The sequence below is a fragment of the Rhinoraja longicauda genome, chromosome 11 (genome assembly GCF_053455715.1).
Source record: "Rhinoraja longicauda isolate Sanriku21f chromosome 11, sRhiLon1.1, whole genome shotgun sequence".
Lineage (NCBI taxonomy): Eukaryota > Metazoa > Chordata > Chondrichthyes > Rajiformes > Arhynchobatidae > Rhinoraja > Rhinoraja longicauda.
Genome location: NC_135963.1, coordinates 39,043,279 through 39,067,028, shown reverse-complemented (window position 1 = coordinate 39,067,028; position 23,750 = coordinate 39,043,279). Strand labels below are relative to the sequence as shown.

The 23,750-nt window shown below is 42.2% G+C and overlaps 1 protein-coding gene across 5 annotated transcripts in view; it reads right to left on the bottom strand.

Annotated features, from left to right (window-relative positions):
• Positions 1–23,750, bottom strand: part of ralgps2 (Ral GEF with PH domain and SH3 binding motif 2) — a 252,065-nt gene that overhangs the window by 182,156 nt on the left and 46,159 nt on the right. For 3 of the 5 annotated variants that reach the window (XM_078407415.1, XM_078407420.1, XM_078407416.1), the window contains exons 3-4: positions 19,092–19,217; positions 15,701–15,808 (exon numbers count right to left, since the gene is read on the bottom strand). In XM_078407415.1, the coding sequence (XP_078263541.1) occupies positions 15,701–15,808; positions 19,092–19,148 (165 nt within the window). In that variant the 5' untranslated portion in view covers positions 19,149–19,217. The remainder of the gene's footprint in view (positions 1–15,700; positions 15,809–19,091; positions 19,218–23,750) is intronic. The other 2 variants (XM_078407417.1, XM_078407419.1) reach the window with 1 other exon arrangement.

Below are 23,750 nucleotides of genomic sequence, written 5' to 3'. Positions count from 1 at the left end.
ATATCAGGTGCCTTGGGGGAGCGCCAGCAGCTGGCCGAGCTCTCAGTGCTCTGTGGGCTCGATCCAGCAAAGGTTTTGTGTCCAGTTTCAAAACATCCCGTAGGAGTTCAGCAGTGAAATCACAGAGGTTTTTATCTTTCTCTTGGCCTTCTTTAACTCCAACAATCCTTAGGTTCTGACGTTTAGAGCGACCCTCTAAGTCAATGCATTTCTCGGTTACTTTCGCTAGTAGATCAGATAGGCGTTGAGTCTCCGTTAATACCCTTTTTGTTGTGTCAGCGCTTGTCTCAGCTAGAACTTCCAACTCGCGTATAGCCTCGTCATGTTGATGTACCGTAGTAGTAATATGCTCCAACTTACTGGTAAAGTCGGAATCCAGCTTTTGTAGTTTAGAGTTTACTTCCACCATATGTTCGTTCATACTATCACATATTTCTTTCTTCACTGATGATAACTTCTCACTGATGATAGTTGATATTTCTCCCTTCAATCCTTTCAACGATATTAATTCATCTTTCATTTCCTGAAAATCATCCTTCATACTTGAAAGCTCCTCACCAACTATGGTTCGAAATTCCTCCAATCCAATTTTTTTAGGCTGTGGCTTTCGGGACTGTTTGGGAATTTCTTCTTGGGTCGGCACTGGAATTGAGGCTGAGGCTGAGGCTGAGGCTGATGCTTCCATCTGACCTGATTCCTCTTCCGGCAGCCTGGCCTTGCCAACTCGTTTTGCAGCAGTTTTTAACGGGGGAGTGCGACTTATCGACATATAAACGGTAGGAGTCACGGTCTAATGACTTCACTCACCCTTCGTTGAAAGTTATCGGCAAATTTCAGTGGACCCGTCCCGTTCTTTCCCCTTTAAGATCGGATTTTCTTCGGAGCTAGTTGACGCGTGGCTTTATCAGAGCATAGCGCCACTGGAAGTCCTGCCAGTCCTTTCTATAGGACGTATAACCCTGAATATTCAGTTCCCAGTCCCGATTCTTCTGCAGCCACGTCTCTGTAATCCCCACAATGCCATACCTACCAATCTCTAACTGAGCCTCAAGCTCATCCACTTTACTTCTTATACTATATATGAGTCTCAAGCTCATATATGCAATGCATTCATATATAGTACTTTTAATCCTTTGCTCATCTGAGCTTCCACATCAATTCCTATTACACTTGGCCATTCTCTCCTCTTGCTTCGTGAGCTTTCTGTCCTGTTAATTCTGGGATGTTTCTTAATTATTCCTATACTCTCCCTTTAACTCCATCCTTGTCTATCCCATTTGAAACACCCCCTCCCACAGAGACAGGCCCTTTGGCCCTACTTTTCCATGCCAACTCAAAGGCGCCATCTAGTCCTACTAAATTTTTTAAAACTTCACTCAAAGAGTTTGCAAATTCTCTACCTTGTAAGGCTCAGAAATTGAGTTTATTCAGAACAAAAAATTGTAGATGACAGAATATTAAAGAAATCAAGGTATTTAGGAAGCGTGCAGGAAAATAGAGCTGAGGGAGAAGATCAGCTGCAATGTTGGTGAATGGCAGAACAGATGGCTTTCTCTGGTCTCCAATTTGTATCAGAATAGCAAACAAACATAAAACTACTATTTTGCAATATAATTTTTTTGTTTAAATTGTGACGTTAATTATAGCTTCTATTTGGTTTAAATCAGTACAGCATTATCATTTGCAATGAATAAAACTGTTAGTTCATCAACGAGACCATTTTTTTGCAGAATTGAACAACTTAAATTCCTATTGTAACAAAGCTAAACATTCAATGTTTTGTACTGACAACATGTTTATAACTACTGCAAAACATTATTTACTGACCCTTATACACTGATGATTTTACCTGAAGAAAATTCTCAATCATGTAAAGTTTTGATGGATTTGCAGTTATACCTGCTCGATCACAACTAACTAACAGATGGAGGTAAATCATTTCATACTCTTAAAATAATTTGGTGCGGAATACTGAGACTTATTTTTGCTTATTTACATCAACAGTATTTCCAGATTAATTCCTTGGGTTAGTTAGTAATTAGACTTAATAAATAAAAATATATAAAAACCCATATATCTATGACGTTCCATTTCCTGGAGTCTGTGGAAATTAGATTTTTTTAAAGGAAATTATCAGAGTTGCATGTAGATGAGAAGATAGTGTGCCAGCAGAAATAAAGGAATAACAATGGAATTTGCATTTAATCAAACTGAAATGCTGTTGCATCCTTGTGTGGAAAGGAATTTCAGATGAAACAGGATCACGAGGGGCCTTCTATTAGCGTGACTAAAAAGTTAAAAAAGGTTATTTTGAAAAAATGTCAATTGATTATATCACCTCACAATGTTTAACCTCCCTCAAAATAGTGAACTTACAGGAAACTTCAGCTTCTTATAATTTACCTTGTTCCATGAATTAACTGCTCATAAAATTCATAGAATTTTAATCTATCATTTCCTTGCCAGGCAAAGCAAAACCTTATCAGACTATCCCCAAATAGGTATTTCAGGTGTGCAGTTACGTTTTCAACATAAGAGTTCTGCCCATGGACTTTTCTAGAGGTAGGTTTCAGAGCTCACTACTCAATGAATCTCCTTTCCTCAACTCACATCAAATCCTCCACCTTTCACATTCAATCCAGCTTCCTCATCTCAGAGCTCTGTACGGTCAGAATTAGTTTCTATGTGACCTGATTTAACGTCATATAATTTTACACATCTCAATTACATAGAAACATAGAAAATAGGTGCAGGAGTAGGCCATTCGGCCCTTCGGCCCTTCGAGCCTGCACCGCCATTCAATATGATCATGGCTGATCATCCAACTCAATATCCCGTACCTGCCTTCTCTCCATACCCCCTGATCCCTTTAGCCACAAGGGCCACATCTAACTCCCTCTTAAATATAGCCAATGAACTGGCCTCAACTACCTTCTGTGGCAGAGAATTCCACAGACTCACCACTCTCTGTGTGAAGAAATGTTTTCTCATCTCGGTCCTAAAAGACTTCCCCCTTATCCTTAAGCTGTGACCCCTGGTTCTGGACTTCCCCAACATCGGGAACAATCTTCCCGCATCTAGCCTCTCCAACCCCTTAAGAATTTTATATGTTTCTATAAGATCCCCCCTCAGTCTTCTAAATTCCAGCGAGTATAAGCCTAGTCTATCCAGTCTTTCTTCATATGAAAGTCCTGCCATCCCAGGGATCAATCTGGTGAACCTTCTCTGTACTCCCTCTAAGGCTAGAATGTCTTTCCTCAGATTAGAAGACCAAAACTGTACACAATACTCCAGGTGCGGTCTCACCAAGGCCTTGTACAACTGCAGCAGAACCTCCCTGCTCCTATACTCAAATCCTCTTGCTATGAATGCTAACATACCATTTGCTTTCTTCAATGCCTGCTGCACTTGCACGCTTGCTTTCAATGACTGGTGCACTATGACACCCAGGTCACGTTGCATCTCCCCTTTTCCTAATTGGCCACCATTCAGGTAATACTCTGCTTTCCTGTTCTTGCCGCCAAAGTGGATAACCTCACATTTATCCACATTATATTGCATCTGCCATGCATTTGCCCACTCTCCTAATCTATCCAAGTCACTCTGCAGCCTCCTAGCATCCTCCTCGCAGCTAACACTGCCACCCAGCTTCGTGTCATCCGCAAACTTAGAGATGTTGCATTCAATTCCCTCGTCCAAATCATTAATATATATTGTAAATAACTGGGGTACCAGCACCGAGCCTTGCGGTACCCCACAAGTCACTGCCTGCCATTCCGAAAAGGACCCGTTTATTCACCTTGGTGAAAATGACCGCAAATCCGAATCAATTACTTCTCAGAACCAACATATCTCAGCCCCAACAACATACATGTGAATTGCCTTTGCATCCTCTTGATGGTTATGTATCCTCCCTGCAACATCGCCAGAGCGAAATACAGCTTGCAGTTGTAAATTGCCGTTTTATCTATAGAATCAAAAATTGTAGATGCAAGAAATCTGAATTATGAACTGTGCTGGAAGTTTCAGGTCAATGACCATTTCATCAGAATGAAAGAATGATTTAGTTTAGTTTAGAGATAAAGCACGGAAACAGGCCCTCAGCCCACTGAGTCCTCGCCACCCAACAATCCCCATACACTTTATAATTGTTCCCGAAGCCAATTAACCTACAAGCTTGTCCGTCTTTGGAGTGTGGGAAGAAACCGGAGCACCTGGAGAAAACCCATGCAGTCTCTGGGAAAATGTACAAACTCCATACAGATAGCACCCATCGTCAGGATTGAACCCACATTGCTGGCACTGTAAGGCAGCCACTCTACCACTGTGCCACCGTGCCATCCTTCTGGCCAATGCTGTGTTCCGTTCAGCATGTTTTTTTGTAATTCACTGCTCAATACCTTCACCATCTATTAACTAGACAGCTGAGAAAAATCCTACGGCATTTTATAAATATGTTGAGAAAGAGAGCAACCGGGGAAAGATGAAGCTCTTTAAGGAGTAAAGATGTAATCTGTGTGTGGTGCCAGAGAATCTTAAATTAATACTTTTAATTTCTATTTATGACAAATTTGGACATTTTAACTGCAATGTTGAATTTCTACAGCATGTTTAGGTTAAAAAGGAAGTATTATATATCTTAGCGGGCATGAAGGTGAATAAAACCTGCTGAAACAAATATTGGCGGAGCTGCAGGCAATGAAGGTGACTCTGAGAGGATATAGATCAGTTACAGATCTGGGCAGAGAAATGACAGATGGAGTTTTCTCTGGTCAATCATTAGGTGTTGTTCTTTGGGAGGACAAATGTCAAGGAAACTATACAGTTAGTGACAGGATTCTTAATAGCATTGATGTGTAGAGGCAATATGATATCCAAATCAACAGCTCCCTGAAAGTAGTAACACAATATTCACTCTTTAGGCTCAAGGAATCAAGGGATTTGGAGAGAAAGCAGGAATGGGGTACTGATTTTGGATGATCAGCCATGATCATATTGAATGGCGGTGCTGGCTCAAAGAGCTGAATGGCCTACTCCTGCACCTATTTTCAATGTTTCTACAATGTCAACAGAGTGGCACAGAAGGTGCATGCTTGCCATAATTGGTGGACGACATTGAGGACAAAAGTCAGGAAATCATGTTGTAGCTTTATAAAACTTTGATTAAGGTACATTTGGAGCATTGTGTGCAATTCTGATCGTACCATTAACAGAAGGGCGTGGAGGCTTTTGAAAGGGTGCAGAAGAGGTTTACCAAGATGCTGCAGATTAGAGTGCATTAGCTATAAGAAGAGGTTGGGCAAACTTAGATTGTTTTCTCTGGGGTATGGGGTATTGAAGGTTAAGGAGAGATCTGATAAAAGTTGATCAAAATTTGAGAAGATAAATAGTGTAGATAGTCAAAACCTTCCCTCCCCCCCCCCCCCCCCCCCCACCACCAACCCCCCCCCCCCACACCATTCGGCTTGATGGTCAAGATGGTGTTTGTGTAAATACAAGGAAAATCTATGCCCTGGTTTCCGATCAGTTTATAGACTTCCGAGCAGAGCACCAGCTATTTCCTTTCCCATTCTCTTAGTCACGAAAATCAACAACAACATGACAATGCTTTTAAGTTAGGTAACAAAAAGAGAAAACCCAAATATGTTGATAGGAAGAAAGTAAATGTATTTAGCACAGATGTAAAATGAGAAAGTTGCTTTTAACTTGAACTGTTTGCAGGCTTTTACTGATATTGCACAAGCATGTCTTAGACCTGGATGTTTTCCCTGGCTCCTATCTGCATTTAAATGGTAATGTTTTGGAGTTGGTTTAAAGCATTACAAAAATGATGTGAAACAGCTTACTTGAAAATGTATGTAAAATGGCAATTAACACAAGTTGAACTCACATGCATGTTTCAACTATATGTCGAACAGTTTGGGTTGGAAATAGCCATCTTTGTCATGGAGAGAGAAAAAATGTTGTAACATAAAAATAAGAGCCTTTTGATAAATAATAATGCACTTCATTCTTATGTTTTATTTTTACCTTACTATTTGTAGGAAATATGAATGAAGCTTTATAGCTGCCAAGTTAAATCTTACTGCACAACAGTTGGATGGGTCCATGGATTAATTTATATTTTACCAAGATTTAATGTTTTTTATGTTGTGAATTTTACCACATTTATTCCCGGAGAGATTGAAGAGCAGCATAAAAATATCTCAATACATCCCTACACCTTAAACATATAAACACAAGAATCGAATTGGCTATTTAGCTTCCTGAATCCTCACTCATGTGTGACCCAATACATTATTCCTCCCTTTTCGCCTTTATTCCTGATTACCTTTGATTAACAAAGTCATATCATTTTCATATTGACTTCAGTTTGGGAAAAAGTCATAAACCTCTGTCACCCTTTTGAGCATTGAAAAGCCTTGCAATTTCACAGCTAAAAAGACTGCTGTGAGGGGAATTGTCCAGCTGGTTAAATCTTGTTATATCATTACTTGTCTTTATAAGTGCAGTGCCAATGACAATCCAAGCATAAAATTCAGTGGTATTTCCTCTGTCACCATGTGAACTAACCTCATCAAATTTAGGAGAAACTGGATTAATCCCAGGATTTTCTTGCTTTGAAAGGTTCACTTTAACACTCGTGAGCAATGCTCCAAATCACACGCCTGACTTGGGTCTTCATTGATGTTTTGTCTAAATCTTTGAGCTCATTCCCAATGGCACTGTATAATACCTCCATTAAAAGGATTGCAATGGTTCAAGATGGTCACATCAGTCTGAAGAAGGGTCTCAACCCGAAACGTCACCCATTCCTTCTCTCCTGAGATGCTGCCTGATCTGCTGAGTTGCTCCAGCAATTTGTGAAATAAATACCGTCGATTTGTACCAGCATCTGCAGTTATTTTCTTTCACATCCTGAAGTGATCTTTTAAGAAAATTGCACCAATATATAAATTTCAGAGTGTAAGATAGGTTTCCTCGTGTCAGGCAAGCACAACGGTTGACCTGTATTTTTGTCCTCTTTGCTTCTTGAGAAGAATAAGTACACGCAGTTCAGGTTTTGAATTCTAGTTGAACAGAGCAATTGGCTGCTATTCTCTATTCTCTATTTTTCCTATACATTAGGAAAATAGGAATAAAATAAACATCAGCTAGCTTTTTGATCTAAGGGGAGAGTGCAGTGAGAACAAAATCATGTCATCCATGTTTAGAAGCCTGCCAAAACCTGCTGTTTGTGCTCATATAAAAGGAATGTAAATGTTAGAGATGCATGAGTTTCTGGGGGCCCTCTAACTAGCTAAGGCAGCACCAGCAACGAGGAAACTGGTGATCGGCAGTTGAACCTACATCGTCTGACACTCCAAGTAAACCAGAATCAAATTCTACTCCTGTCATGGCAGAATGCCACATTGAGCTATTTCATGTGTGTTTACAATTCTGTGAAATATTAACCTGCACATAAATCAGTTAAAATGTCAGTTTGTATTCAATTGCTATTACTTTAAAAGTTACACAGGAAACTGACACCCGTGATTGTATGAACACCAATGTATGGTTGATAACTTGGGATTTCCTTTTCGTTATTCTTTGTGGATGGACCACTTATACCTCAGAATAACCATACCGTTCTGCTCCAGTACCTTAAGCTGTATTAAGTGGCTAGCTGGAACCGGGCCATACAGCAGGTGCATTGGTTTATTTTAGTATATTTTAAATTGTATTAAGATCATCCTTCTAAACTCCAGTAAATACAAGCCTAGTCTTTTCAATCTTTCCTCATATGACAGTCCCGCCATCCCAGGGATCAATCTCGTGAACCTATGCTGCACTGCCTCAATTACAAGGATGTCCTTCCTCAAATTAGGAGACCAAAACTGTACACAATACTCCAGATGTGGTCTTACCAGCGCCCTATACAACTGCAGAAGAACCTCTTTACTCCTATACTGAAATCCTCTCGTTATGAAGGCAAACATGCCATTAGCTTTCTTCACTGCCTGCTGGACCTGCACGCCAACTTTCAGTGACTGGCGTACAAGGACACCCAGGTCTCGCTGCATTTCCCCCTTACCTAACCTGACACCATTGAGATAAAAATCTGCCTCCTTGTTTTTGCCGCCAAAGTGGATAACCTTACATTTATCTATATTATACTGCATCTGCCACGCATCTGCCCACTCACTCAACCTGTCCAGGTGACCCTGCAACCTCCTAACATACTCTTCGAAGATCACACTGCCACCCAGCTTTGTGTCATCCGCAAACTTGCTAGTGTTACTTCTAATTCCTTCATCCAAATCATTAATATATGTGGTAAACATTTGCGGCCTCAACACCGAGCCTTGCAGCATTCCACTCGCCACTGCTTGCCATTCTCAGCAAGGCTGCGTACTCTCCCCTCTCCTTTACTCTCTCTACACCAACGACTGCACCTCCACAGACTCCTCTGTCGAGCTCCTCAAGCTTGCGGATGACACTACCCTGATTGGACTGATCCAGGATGGGGAGGAATCTGCCTACAGATGGAAAGTGACACAGCTGGCGTCCTGGTGCCATCGCAACAACCTGGAGCTCAATGCTCCGGACAGTGGAACTAAATGTAGACTTTCGAAGAGATCCCCCTCCCCTTCCCCCACTCACCATCAACAACACACCATAGTCACATCTGTGGAGTCATTTAAGTTCCTTGGAACCATCATCTCCAGGGACCTTAAATGGGGAGCCAACATTGACTCCACAGTCAAAAAGGACCAACAGAGGATGTACTTCCTGCGGCAACTGAAAAAACACAATCTGCCACAGGCAATGATGGTCCAATTTTATACTGCTATCATTGAGTTCATCCTCACCTTCTCCATCATGGTCTAGTTTGGCTCAGCCACCAAGCACGACATCTGGAGGCTGCAATGGATCGTTCACACAGCTGAGAAGGTTGTTGACTGCAACCTTCCCCCCATTGATGAACTGTACACTGCAAGGGTCAGGAAGCGAGCGGGCAAGATCACCTCTGACCCCTCTCACGCTGGCTACAAACTCTTCGAAGGATTTCCCCCTGGAAGGCGACTCCGGACTGTCAAAGCAGCCACAGCCAGACATAAAAACAGCTTTTCCCCATGAGTGATAGTTCTACTCAATAACCAAAGTCTGCAGTCTCTTTTTTGCTCTGGTTTATTTTCACCCACATATTTAGACCGTAGTGTTGTATCCTTATTGTTTTGATGTGTTTATGCTTTATTCTTAATTGTTAACTGTATGTTTGTGTTGTTATTTATGAGCGGAGCACCAAGGCACATTCCTTGTATATGCATACTTGGTCAATAAATGTATTCAATCATTCATTCTGAAAAGGGCCAGTTTACTCCGACTCTTTGCTTCCTGTCTGCCAACCAATTCTCTATCCATCTCAACACCCTACCCCCAATACCATGTGTTCTAATTTTGCTCACTAATCTCCCATGTAGGACCTTATCAAAGGCTTTCTGAAAGTCTAGATACACAACGTCCACTGGCTCCCCTTCATCCATTTTACTTGTCACATCCATAAAAAATTCCAGAAGATTAGTCAAGCATGATTTCCCTTTCATAAATCCATGCTGACTTAGACTTATCCTTTTACTGCTATCCAAATGCACCTCTTTAATTACCTCTATTAATAATTACTTCTTTAATAATTGACTCCAGCATCATGCCCACCACCGATGTCAGGCTAACTGGTCTGTAATTCCCCGTTTTCTCTCTCGCTCCTTTCTTGAAAAGTGGGATAACATTAGCTATCCTCCAAACCACGGGAACTGATCCTGAATCTATTGAGCATTCGAAAATGATCACCAATGCGTCCACTATTTCTAGAGCCACCTCCCTAAGTACCCTGGGATGCAGACCATCAGGCCCTGGGGATTTATCAACCTTCAGACCCATCAGTCTACCCAATACTATTTCCGCAATACTATGCCACGGTTGCCTCTTAATCCCCTTAGAATCTTTCTTCCTCTTTGGAATGAAATGGTCCTGCATCTTCCGGATTATGCCCAGAAATTCCTGCCATTGCTGTTCCACCATCATTCTTGCTAGGATACCCTTCCAGTCGACCTTGGCCAGCTCCTCTCTCATGCCTTCATAGTCCCCTTTGTTCAACTGCAACACTGACACTTCCGATTTAACCTTCTCCCTCTCAAAATGCAGATTAAAACATCATATCACTACCTCCAAGCGGTTCCTTTACCTCGAGTTCTCTTATCAAATCTGGTTCATTAGACAACACTAAATCCAGAATTGCCTTTTCTCTGGTAGGCTCCAGTACAAGCTGCTCTAAGAATCCATCTCGGAGGCACTCTACAAACTCTCTTTCTTGAGGCTCAGAACCAACCTGATTTTCCCAGTCGACCTGCATATTGAAATCCCCCATCACCACAGGGGCATTACCATTGTTACATGCCAGTTTTAACTCTTGCTGCAACTTACACCTTACATCCGGGCTACTATTTGGGGGTCTGTAGATAACACCAATTAGCGTCTTCTTATCTTTACAATTCCTCAAGTCTATCCACAGTGACTCTACCTCGTCAGTCCCTATGTCACCCTTTGCAAGGGACTGAATTTCGTCCCTCACCAACAAAGCTACCCCACCTCCTCTGCCCACCTGCCTGTCCTTTCGATAGGATGTATAACCCTGAATATTAAGTTCCCAGGCCCGATCCTCCTGCAGCCACGTCTCTGTAATCCCCACGTCATATCTACCAATCTCTAACTGAGCCTCAAGCTCATCCACTTTACTTCTTATACGTCGCGCATTCATATACAATGCTTTTAATTCCTTACTCATCTCAACTTTCACATCGATTCCTATTACACTTGACCATACTCTCCTATCCCTTTGTGAGCTTTCTTTCCCGTTAATTCTGGGGTCATTAACTATCCCTTTACTCTCCTTCCCTTTAACTCCATCCTTCACTATCCTATTTGACTAATGTAACTCCACTTTTTAAGAAGGAAGGGAGAGAGAAAACAGGGAATTTTTGACCAGTTAGCCTTACATCAGCAGTGGGGAAGATGCTCGAGTCGGTTATTAAAGATGTAACAGCAGTGCATTTAGAAAGCAGTGACAGGATCGGTCAAAGTCAGCATGGATTTATGAAGTGGAAATCATGCTTGACTAATCTTCTGAAATTTCTTTGAGGATGTAACAAGTAGAATGGATAAGGGAGAGCCAGTGGATGTGATCTATTTGGACTTTCAAAAAGCCTTTGACAAGGTCCCACAAAAGAGATTAGTGTGCAAAATTAGAGCACATGGTATTGGGGTAGGGTATTGACATGGATAGAGAACTGGTTGGCAGACAGGAAGCAAAGAGTAGGAATTAACGGGTCCTTGTCAGAATGGTAGGCAGTGACTAGTGGGGTGCCGCAAGGCTCCGCAAACTTTGTAATGAATTTATTATTTACAATGTATATTAACGATTTAGACGAGGGAATTAAATGTAACATCTCCAAGTTTGCGGATGACACAAAGCTGGGTGGCAGTGTAAGCTGCGAGGAGGATGCTATGAGGTTGCAAGGTGACTTGGATAGGTTGGCTGAGTGGGCAGATGCATGGCAGATGCAGTATAATGTGGATAAATGTGAGGTTATCCACTTTGGTGGCAAGAACAGGAAGGCAGATTATTATCTGAATGGTGTCAGATTAGGAAAAGGGGAGGTGCAATGAGACCTGGGTGTGCTTGTACATCAGTCACTGAAAGTAAGCATGCAGGTACAACAGGCAGTGAAGGAAGCTAATGGCATGTTGGCCTTCATTGCAAGAGGATTTGAGTTTAGGAACAAGGAGGTCCTACTGCAGTTGTGCAGGGCCCTGGTGATACCGCACCTGGAGTATTGTGTTTAATTTTGGTCTCCTAATTTGAGGAAGGACATTATTGGTATTGAGAGAGTGCCAGGTAGGTTCACCAGGTTAATTCCCAGGATGGCCGGACTGACATATGATGAAAGAATGGGTCGACTGGGCTTGTATTCACTGGAATTTAAAAGGATGAGAGAGGATCTTGTAAGAACATATAAAATTCTTAAAGGATTGGACAGGCTAGATGCAAGAAAAATGTTCCCGATGTTGGGGGAGTCCAGAGCCAGGGGTCACAGTTTAAGAATAATGTGTAGGCGATTTCGGATTGAGATGAAGAAAAACATTTTCACCCAGAGAGTTGTGAATCTGTGGAATTCTCTGCCACAGAAAGCAGAGGCGGCTAATTCACTGGGTGTTTTCAAACGAGAGTTACATTTAGCTCTTTGGGCTAAAGGAATCAAGGGATATGGGGAAAAAGCAGGAAAGGAGTATTGATTTTAGATGATCAGCCATTATCCAAATGGCCTAGTCCTACACCTAGTTTTGTATGTTTCTATCCAGGAAAGTTTTCTTAAACAGGAGGTGGATGACCCAGTTAGAGAGAGGGTTAATACGTGACCTTTTATTGGGAAATGAGGCTGGACAACTGAAATATCAGTGAGGGAACACTCTGGGACCAGTGTCCATAATTCTATTGGTTTTTAAATAATTACGGATAAAGGCTGATCCACAACTAAATTTGGTAAGTTTTTTAAGGCATTGAAGAGGTATTTGCAAAGCTTGATTAGGACAAGCTGTTGGTAGGCAAAATCACATCTGGCAGGTGGAGGCTTTCAAAAGTGAGATAGGGAGAGTTCAGGGTTAGCATGTTCACGATGAATGAAGGGAAAGATTTGCAGGATTAGGTAATCCTGGTGGAATAGGAATATTGAGGCCTGGTCAGGAAAAAAGAGACATATATCAAGAATTGGCAGCTAGGACCATTCAAAATCTATGAATTTAAGAGAAAAATAGGACATAAGATAGTTTTGGCAGATAAGGTAAAGAAGAAACCTAAAAGATTCTGCAAGTACACTGAAAGCAAAATGATAACTAGGGAAAGAATAGGACACCTTAAAGATCACTGTGATCCCCTATATTTGGAGCCACACGAGATGGGCAAGATTTTAAATGAATACATCTCACCTGTATTTAATGTGAAGATGGTCAAGGAAGCCAAGGAATTAAGCAAAATAAAGAGTGATGTATTGGAACAAAAACACATTGCAGCACAGCTGGTGCAGGCGATGTGAAGGAATATTAACGTGGATAAATCGCGCTGTATTTCTGAAATAAACAAAACTAAAAGCTGCAACATTATTCAAAATCTGTTGCTGCAGAGATGCATTAGCGGATGCGCTGTAGAACAACAAAGTTACCAGGAGTGGGAAGCTAAATTGCTGGATAGTCAACCTTTAAGAACACATGAGATTTTTTGACAGAAATAATATATTACAATCATAATCATCATCATCATACTTTAATAGCCAAGTATGTTTTGCAACATACGAGGAATTTCATTTGCCATACAGTCATACCAATAAAAAGCAATAGAACACACAAAATATATTTTAACATGAACATCCACCACAGTGACTCCTCCACATTCCTCACTGTGATGGAAGGCGAAAAAAAGTTCGATCTTGTTCCTTTCTTTGTTCTTCCACGGTTGGGGGCCCAGACCTCCCAACATTTGATTTTACAAATTCATAATGTTGATGTCCAAAGTTCAGGATTTTACATCAAAATTCATAATATGGCACATAATGCAACTTTTCAGCAAAACAAAGTATGCACGCCAAATGCGCATATGCATTGCGCTACATTCATGTGTAATAATCGATTGTTATTTCCAACAGTCTGTGTTCTTGGACTACATGTATAATGTCAGGCCTATCACGAGTATATTCTGCAATTTATCAAAAGGTTATTGAACAGAAATACTTTTTACAACACAAAGAAAAAATTGTTTTGTTTTGATTTTTCTATTTTGCTTTTTCCTTACACATCCCAATTCTCTTGGTATTGAATAAAAGAACAATGGTCATAAAATGGATGACTAAGTTATGAAGAGTTTCATTTAAAACTGTACATACCTAATTTCATTGAAGACATACTTGCTCTAGTGGTAGTCAACAGCAAATCACAACGGTCCGTGTCCCCCCCGACCCCCACTACCCTCCCCGCCACACCCCCCCACCCAACTCCCCTCCCCTCCTTTCCCCCACTTCCACTCCCCCACCCACCACCTCCACCACTCCCCTCCCACCCCCACCTCCCTTCCTCCGCCAGCCCACCCCCACTCCCTTCCCTCCCCCGAACCCCACTCATCTCCTCCCCCTCCCCACCCCCCGCTCCCCCACCCCAACCCCCCCCCCCATTCACCCACCCCATCTCAACATCAACAAGCCTCGCGCTACGCGGCAAGGCCCTGCGAGCAGCGAGGCCCATCTCGGCCCGGCGAGCGGCGAGGCCCGGAGAGAGTCGAGGCGAAGTCAGGCAAGCGGCGGGACGGGGCGAGTGGCGAGGCGTGTGTTTTGCGGAAAAATGTGAGGCGAAATCTGAATGGCGGAAATGAAGTAAGAAAGCGGAAACCTTCCGCCAAATTCAGAAGGGTTGGGGGGCCTTGAGCCTTCCTTGACGGGGCAATGTTGGCTCACGTAGCCGGCGGTCGGACCCTCCATGTCGGGGCGATCAAGCTCCTGCATCAGGGGGGAATCTCAGCTACCCCACGCCAGGCAATCTGATCCGGGTCGGGGCTGGTTGAAACTTCTGCAACTTTGGACCTTCCCGATATCGGTCTCTAAGCGAGGCTGCAAACTCCTCAATTTTGAAGTCCGCAGGCCGCGGTTGGAGCGTCGATCCCAGGCAAGCGATCACAGGCTCCGATGGCAAGTCCACGTTCCCGCAGTGGGGCTCAAAGTCAGTCCCGAGCAAGGCCACCAGCTCCATGATGTTAGGCCGCAGAGCGACCGGAGATACGATCCGGAAAACAATCGCATCTCCGGCAAGGTAAGAGATTGAAAAAAAGTTCAATTTCCCCATCTCCACCCCTTTCTGTTTTCTGCAGCGACCGTTCCCTCCACAACTCTCTGGTTCACTTATCACTTCCCACCCAAAACACCTCCTCCTCAGGGACTTTCTCCTGCAACCATCGGAGATGCAACACCTGATGCCTCCTCCCTCGACTCCATCCAGCAACCCCAACAGTCCTTTCAGGTGAGGCAGAGGTTTACTTGCACCTTATCCAACCTCATCTACTGTAGGTGTTCCTGGTGCAGGCTCCTATATATTGGTGAAACCAAGCGAAGACTTGGCGGCAGTTTCATTGAACATTTTCGCTCAATCTGCCTTGGCCTACGCGATATCCCGGTTGTCAAACATTCTAACTACCCTTCCAATTCACTTACTGTCCTGGGCCTCCTCCACTATCAAGAGTACTCCTTGATAGGAGGGGGGGGGGGGGGGGGGGGGGGAGGAGCGGGGGGAGAATGCAGGAGTTACTTCAAATTGGGTTTTCTTGCTTCCAATTTAATTCCCCACACCTCTATTTTCAATCTGAAGAAGGGTTCTGACCCAAAATGTCAACTATTCTTTTTCTCCAGAGATGCTGCTTGACCCGCTAAGTTACTTTCACATTTTGTGTCTGTCTTCGGTATAAACCAGCATCAGCAGTTCCTTCCTACACATCTCCTCTCAAATATTTAAAAAACTACAACATATATATTACCAAATCAAATGTTTTAAAAGTTGCACCTTTCTTAAATTTATAGTTGTTCAATAGGTATATTGGTAATAGAATTCAACTACCATCTATACTCACAGCAAACTCTTCTGGCATCACCTTCAGGACATCAAACACCACTGCATCAAAACTTTTCTTGGGATCATTGGAGGCTTGCTCACTTAGCGATTCAGAGCTGCTACTTCTCTGCAAGAATAAGATGTGCTCATGAACATCACTAAATGTGAACAAATTTATCTGGTAGTTACATTTAAATGTTCTTACATTTAGTTCTAAGTTGCATTGGTATCTTGTTTAAGGTGAACACGTATAGATCTCTGTGACAGACAAGATGTTTCAAATCATTTTTCAACTTTTGCTCCCTCCAACATCGCAATCCAAGGAACATGATAAGAAAGCATGTGTTCTTTTTAGATTGGCCACAATAAAACTCCTCATGAGACAGCATCACTTTATTGCCTGGAGAAAACTGTGTACATCAAAATTTGCTCCATGGCAAATGTAATCAAAACGTAATGATCTTTTCAATCTGCTTTTGTGATATTAACATAAAGCAGATTGAAATTATCATTACTTTTACCACAATTCTTGGGTAACGCAGACACTAGCAAAACTGGAAAATGAGTGCAAAAGTCAAAAAATTTAATACAATGGAATCAAACATTTTCTGAAAGATAAATTACAGAGTGCGTATTCCCAACACTTGCAGCCCAGTGGTATGAACATTGACTTCTCCAACTTTAGATAGTTCCTCTGTCCCTCTCTTCCCCTCCCCCTTCCCAGTTCTCCCTCTATCTTCCTGTCTCCACCTATATCCTTCCTTTGTCCCGCCCCCTGACATCAGTCTGAAGAAGGGTCTCGACCCAAACGTCACCTATTCCTTCTCTCCTGAGATGCTGCCTGACCTGCTGAGTTACTCCAGCATTTTGTGTTATAAGATAGACTAGACTTTACACAAACTATAATCAACATGCAGACTTTCTTTTAATTTGTTTTACAGAATTTGGTGATACAGCCAATGCTATCCTTTATTACCCATCTCCAAATCCTCTTCAGAAGCAGACTGCAAGTCACCTTTCTGAACCACTGCAGTAGGTCCCATGAAAGTAATTTCTCAAGAAATCAACATATTTGGGTAGTTAGTTCCAGAATATAGACCCAGCAATAATGGAACAGTGTAACAGATTGTGAGTGATAGTGTACTCATATACCCGATGCTCTTTTTCTTCTCGGCGGTAGAGATCACAGGTTTGAGAGGAGTTGGCAGAATCACATAGGTGAGAACCTATTGTCTACTTTGTTGACTGGGTCATATTGCAGTGAGAATGTGAATCAACCATTTGGAGGAAGTGTTTAGAGGGGTGGCTGAAGAAAGAAAGTTGACAGCTTCTTAAATATATAGGAAATCTAGGAATATGGGTTAATACATGAAAATGGTTTGCAGAGAAAAGGGTTTATTGAATAATGGAGCAGGCAAGAAGATTTGAATGTCCTGCTCCTGCTTTTACTTCTACTTTTTATGTTCTTGTGTCATAGAAAACAGTAGCGCAGCGGTAGAGTTGCTGCTTTACAGCGAATGCAGCGCCGGAGACTCAGGTTCGATCCTGACTACGGGTGCTGCACTGTAAGGAGTTTGTACGTTCTCCCCGTGACCTGCGTGGGTTTTCTCCGAGATCTTCGGTTTCCTCCCACACTCCAAAGACGTACAGGTATGTAGGTTAATTGGCTGGGTAAATGTAAAAATTGTCCCTAGTGGGTGTAGGATAGTGTTAAATGTACGGGGATCGCTGGGCGGCACGGACTTGGAGGGCCGAAAAGGCCTGTTTCCGGCTGTATATATATGATGGTGATATGATATGATATGATGATATGATATGATAGAAACATAGAAAAAATTGGTGCAGGAGTATGCCATTCGACCCTTCGAACCAGCACCGCTATTCAATATGATCATGGCTGAGCATTTAAAATCAGTTCCCCGTTCCTGCTTTTTCCACATATCCCTTGATTCCTTCAGATCCTAAGAACTAAATCTAACTCTATCTTGAAAACCTCCAGTGAATTGGCCTCCAGTGGCTGGTCTTCAGTGGCAGAGAATTCCACAGATTCACAACTCTCTGGGTGAAAAAGTTTTTCCTCATTTCAGTCCTAAATGGTCTATCCCTTATTCTTAAACTGTAACCCCTGGTTCTGGACTCCCCCAACATCAGGACCATTTTTCCTGCATCTAGCCTGTCCAATCCTTTAAGAATTTTATGTTTCTATAAGATCCCCCCTCATCCTTCTAAATTCCAATGAATACAAGCCCAGTCGACCCATTCCTTCATCATGTCAGGAATTAACCTGGTGAACCTACGCTGCGTCAGGAGGAAACTTCTTTGCCACAGGATACACAACCTCTCATGGGCTCCTGAAGCCACACAAATTATAATGAGAAAGGTCAAGGATTGAAATCATGCCAAAAAATAACTGAATGTTCTAGTTATGTGGATTTTACCATGCAAGGTAGAATAAATTCTGTTACTATCTTGCAACCATAGAAATTGTACACCAACAATGAGCCATGTCTTTAGATGATGCGTAATTAACGATAAAACAGGTGAAAAAGTAAAGAAAATTGGTAAGGAAGCCGAGAAAGCTAACAAATTCAAAATTTCAAATGTAGAGAAGTCTCATCCAGTATATCAAATAAATTTAATCCAAAATTTATTCTAAAATAATTTAGAATAACCCATAATTATAATCACTGCCAACAACTATAACAGGATCAAAATATCTTCATGCTGTAGTCTCTAAATTTGTATACATATATTTTACAATTTGCATACTTGTATATAACTTAAACTGCAAATACTTGATAGATTTTCCTGCTTTAGCCATGATTTGGATGGTGCCTGCCATTAAAAATGAAGATAAATTAGCCGGATAATTCTGATGCCAAGTTTCCAATCTAAAAAGAACTAACCTATTCTGCTGCTCTGGGCTCTGACTGGCAACATTACATTTGGCAGCATGTGATTATGGTAAGGAGCTGCTAGTAGGACACAGAGTATTAATGGAGAAATCAGTGCATATTTTACAGAAAATACTTCTGCTGCCACAGTAATAGTTGGCGTAAAAACATTTGCAAGAGAAAGAGGTTTGTTTAAAGTCTTGTGCACCTCGGGCACCTGGTTGATAAATCAGTGATGATATGCAACTCAAGGCAGCTGCAAGTAGGAAAAAAGTACAGAGCAAATCTTCTGTCCAGAAGCCAGAAATTTTACACTGTGCCAAGAGAATCCTCAGAGTCCTTCTTGGGCAGTACAAACTTTTACAGAATACTCAAGTTTATAGTGGTCCCCTGAAAATAAATGGGAAGAAACGACTGCCCCATAAAATTAAGACAAACACATAATTCACACAATATAATTAATAAAAATTCACAAACATCGATCACATTATTCTAATAAACTAAACAAAATCTTACCTCTGAAGCTGTGGTTGTAAAATATATCGTGCTCGACTGTCCATTTGTCAGGTCCATGCTTCCTATACCATCCAACACAGCAGTGCTAAGGAAAGTTCATGGTCAAGACATGAGCTTCATGACTACCTGCCACAAGACGAAAGGACAATTATTTTACAAGATTTATCTTCCATGATTCAACTAAGCTGATAAAGTAAACTTAAATTAACATTGCAAAAATTGTCTTCAAAACCATTACTATAAACTCCCATTTTACTAGTCCCTTGTGTAATAGTTTTGAAATAATTCAGATGCTTTAAAAGTCAAATCCTAAATATTGCACATAAAAGAATCCAAGGGAATGTTTCTGCATAATATAAATTGCAAATTTTTGAATGTTTGATCGGCTGAATTTTCCATCAAAATTATTATATTAAAACAAAGTACAATGTTTGAGTACTGAAATCCCTTCCTAATTTAATTCTAAATGAAAATATAACATTTTATTAAAAACATCACATTTTCCATAAACTAAAATGCTGTACCCCACCCAGTACATGTCACAATCATAGCTGTGCTAAACTTCTATATCTATAAATATGTATAAATGGGCAATTGTCACTGAAGGTTTAGTAGGTTTTAGAATTAGATGGGGATTGGGTGGTTCTACGGTCGAGGGAGAAACAGAGGGCTTCGAGACCATCCTTGTGGGGGATGGAAGTGTAGAGTGACTGGACATCCATGGTAAAGATGAGGGATTGGGGGCCTGGAAACCGGAAGTTATCGAGGAGATGAAGATCGTGTGAGGTGTCTTGGACGAAGGTGGAGAGGGATTTGACCAGGGGGGATAGGATGGAGAGCCTCATCTATAATGGAAGAAGGGAAGCTCCGTTTCCTGAAGAATGAGGACATCTCATTCAGCAGGATAGAGATCAGCTACAGAAATGGGCGAATAAGTGGCAGATTGAGTTTTATCCAAGCAAATGTGAAGTCATAGAGTCATAGTCATTCAGCATGGAAAAATGCCCTTTGGACCAACTTATCCATGCCTACCACGATGCCTCATGTGTGCTAATCCCATTTGCCCGTGTTTGGCCCATGTCCCTCTAAACCTTTCCTATCCATGTAACTGTCCAAATATTTTTGAAATGTTGTTATTGTACTTGCCCCAACTACTTCTTCTGGCAGCTCATTCTATATACCCATCACTATGTAGTGTGTGAAAAAGTTGCCCCTCAGGTTCCTATTAAAGGTTTCACCTCTCACCTTAAACTTATGTCCTTTGGTTCTTGATTCCCCTACTCTGGGTAAAAGATTCTGAACATTCGCTCTATCTATTCCCCTCATGATTTTATACACCTCAATAAGATCACTCCTCAGTCTCCGGTGTTTCAAGGAATAAAGCACTAGCCAGCCCAACCTCTCTCCATAGCTCAAGACCTCAAGTCCTGGATACATCTTTGTAAATCTTCTCAGCAATCTTTCCAACTTAACAACATCCTTACTACAGCATGGTGCCAAAGCTAAACACAATATTCTGAAGAGGGTTCGGACCCAAAATATCATTAGCATTTATTCACAAAATGCTGGAGTAACTCAGCAGGTCAGGCAGCATCTCGGGAGAGAAGGAATGGGTGACGTTTCGGGTCGAGACCCTTCTTCAGACTGATGTCAGGGGGCGGGACAAAGGAAGGATATAGGTGGAGACAGGAAGATAGAGGGAGAACTGGGAAGGGAGAGGGGAAGAGAGGGACAGAGGAGCTATCTAAAGTTGGAGAAGTCGACGTTCATACCACCGGGCTGCAAACTGCCCAGGCAAAATATGAGGTGCTGCTCCTCCAACTTCCGGCGGGCCTCACTATGGCACTGGAGGAGGCCCATGACAGAAAGGTCAGACTGGGAATGGGAGGGGGAGTTAAAGTGCTCGGCCACCGGGAGATCAGTTTTGTTAATGCGGACCGAGCGCAGGTGTTCAGCTTGGTTTCGCCGATGTAAATAAGTTGACATCTAGAGCAGCGGATGCAATAGATGAGGTTGGAGGAGGTGCAGGTGAACCTTTGTCTCACCTGGAAAGACTGTTTGGGTCCTTGGATGGAGTTGAGGGGGGAGGTAAAGGGACAGGTGTTGCATCTTGTGCGGTTGCAGGGGAAAGTGCCCGGGGTTGGGGTGGTTTGGGTAGGAAGGGACGAGTGGACCAGGGAGTTACGGAGGGAACGGTCTCTGCGGAACGCAGAGAGGGGAGGGGATGGGAAGATATGGCCAGTGGTGGGGTCCAGTTGTAGGTGACGGAAATGTTGGTGGATGATATGTTGGATCCGCTGGCTGGTGGGGTGGAAGGTGAGAACGAGGGGATTCTGTCCTTGTTGCGAGTGGGGGGAGGGGGAGCAAGAGCGGAGCTGCGGGATGTAGAAGAGACCCTAGTGAGAGCCTCATCTATAATGGCGGAGGGGAAGCCCCGTTTTCTGAAGAACGAGGACATCTCGAAAGCCCTAGTGTGAAACACCTCATCCCGTGCGCAGATACGGCGTAGACGGAGGAATTGGGAGTAGGGGATAGACTTTTTGCAGGGGATCGGGTGGGAAGAAGTGTAGTCCAGATAGCTGTGCGAGTCGGTGGGTTTATAGTAAATGTCCGTCACTAGTCTGTCTCCTGTGATGGAGATGGTGAGGTCCAGAAACGGGAGGGAGATGTCAGAGATAGTCCAGGTATATTTAAGGGCAGGATGGAAATTGGAGGTGAAGTGTATGAAGTCAGTGAGTTCTGCATGGGTGCAAGAGGTAGCACCAATGCAGTCGTCAATGTAGCGGAGGTAGAGTTCGGGGATGGGGCCAGTGTACGTCTGGAAAAGGGATTGTTCGACGTACCCGACAAAGAGGCAGGCGTAGCTAGGGCCCATGCGAGTGCCCATAGCTACGCCTCTGGTTTGGAGGAAGTGGGAGGAGTCAAAGGAGATCATTATCATTGTTTGACTCCCAAAATGCAATACTTCTCTCTATTTCGAGTTAAACTCCATTAACTATACCACTGCCCATTTGCTCAGCTGATCAAAAGCAAAGATAGGATAGACAGGCAGAACCTTTTTTCCCCAGGAAGGAAAAATCAAATATTAGAGCTTTAAGATGAGAGGGGCAAAGTTTAAAGGAGATGTGCAGGGCTGAGGCAGATACAATGGTGGCAGTTAAGAGAATTTTGGTTAGGCATGTGTATCTGCAGAGAATGAAGGGATATAGAGTATGTGCACACAGATAAGAGATGGTCTTGGCATTATGTTTGCCACAGACATTGTGGGCCAAAGGGCCTGCTATACTGTTCTATGTGATAATACAGGATTTCAAATGTAGTAATCTCTGGTTGACCACCAATACACAAGCTTCCACAGCCCTTTTGGGTACAGAATTTTAAAGATTCATTACAGTCTGAGTGAAGAAAATTCTTCCTATCACTATCCTGAATTATCATTCTGTGATTTTGAACCAGTGACTGCTCGCTCTGGACGATGCCACTAATGCAAGTGTTAACTCTGAAATCATACTTCATTTCTCTAAACCCATATCCAGGCCCAGCCTGCTTAAATTCTCATCCAAAGACATATTCCACATTCCAGAAATCAATCTGCACTCTGATTGTGAGTATATTGAGCCCTTTATGGGCGACTATTTGCATACCTTGGGTATGCAAGCAAAGAATTTCCCTGTGAATTGTCACATGCGACAATAAAGTATTAATTCATTTCTCCCGTCTCATTGAAGGCATTCGGTTTTCTCCTCACATGCAAAGCAGCACCCACCTTCAGTAAATGTGAAAATATTACACAACCCACTCAGCAGATTCATCAATACTGATTATGAATAGATGTGTCCCCAACATCAATAGCATGTATTAGCCAGGGTTCAATTATTAGTATTGATGCAGTTCTGCATGGAAACATAAACACAACTTATCTTTTCCTGTTGTTTCCAAACAACCTATCTCTATATTAGAACAAGTTCTAAATTCTGCTCCCACCATGACTTTTGGCCTGCCCTTCCAATGGTGTACGCTGGCCTTTTTAACCATCTACTCCACTCCCACTTGCCCACATTACGACTGCATCCTTTCGGTCATATCCTGGAAACAATTTTGCAATTTAGAATCGAGACCCACTATTAGTAATTAAGTCAACCCAAAAGGTAGTCATTTGTTTTGACTAGAGCTGGAACGAGGCCAAATTTATATTGTAGGTATCAACCCGTTACACTATTTTTGTTCTATTTTTCCATGTCGAGACATAAAATAAATTTCAAGTAAGCAGGCACGATGAATAGCTACATATGTCCACTTGGAGGCAGCAATTGCACATTATGCTTACTGCAATCCCACAAAAATATTAAATGACTTTAGTAGTTCACTGTTGTAACTAACAAGGGAGTAATTCAACTCTGCCTTCTTGAATGTATGAAACAAAATTAAGAGTCACAATATTCAAGGAAAATATAAAACATTAACCATTAAAATAAATATACAAAGAATTAATGATTGGATTTGTTAACCGATTTATAAAACTATAGATTTCAATCAAACAATCAGTCATTGAGATGCAGCATAAAAGGTGATTCTTCGACCCACAAATGCTCTGCCAACCATCAAACATCTATTTTTGCATTAATCCTACCCTAATCTATTTTATTCTCTCCACATTTC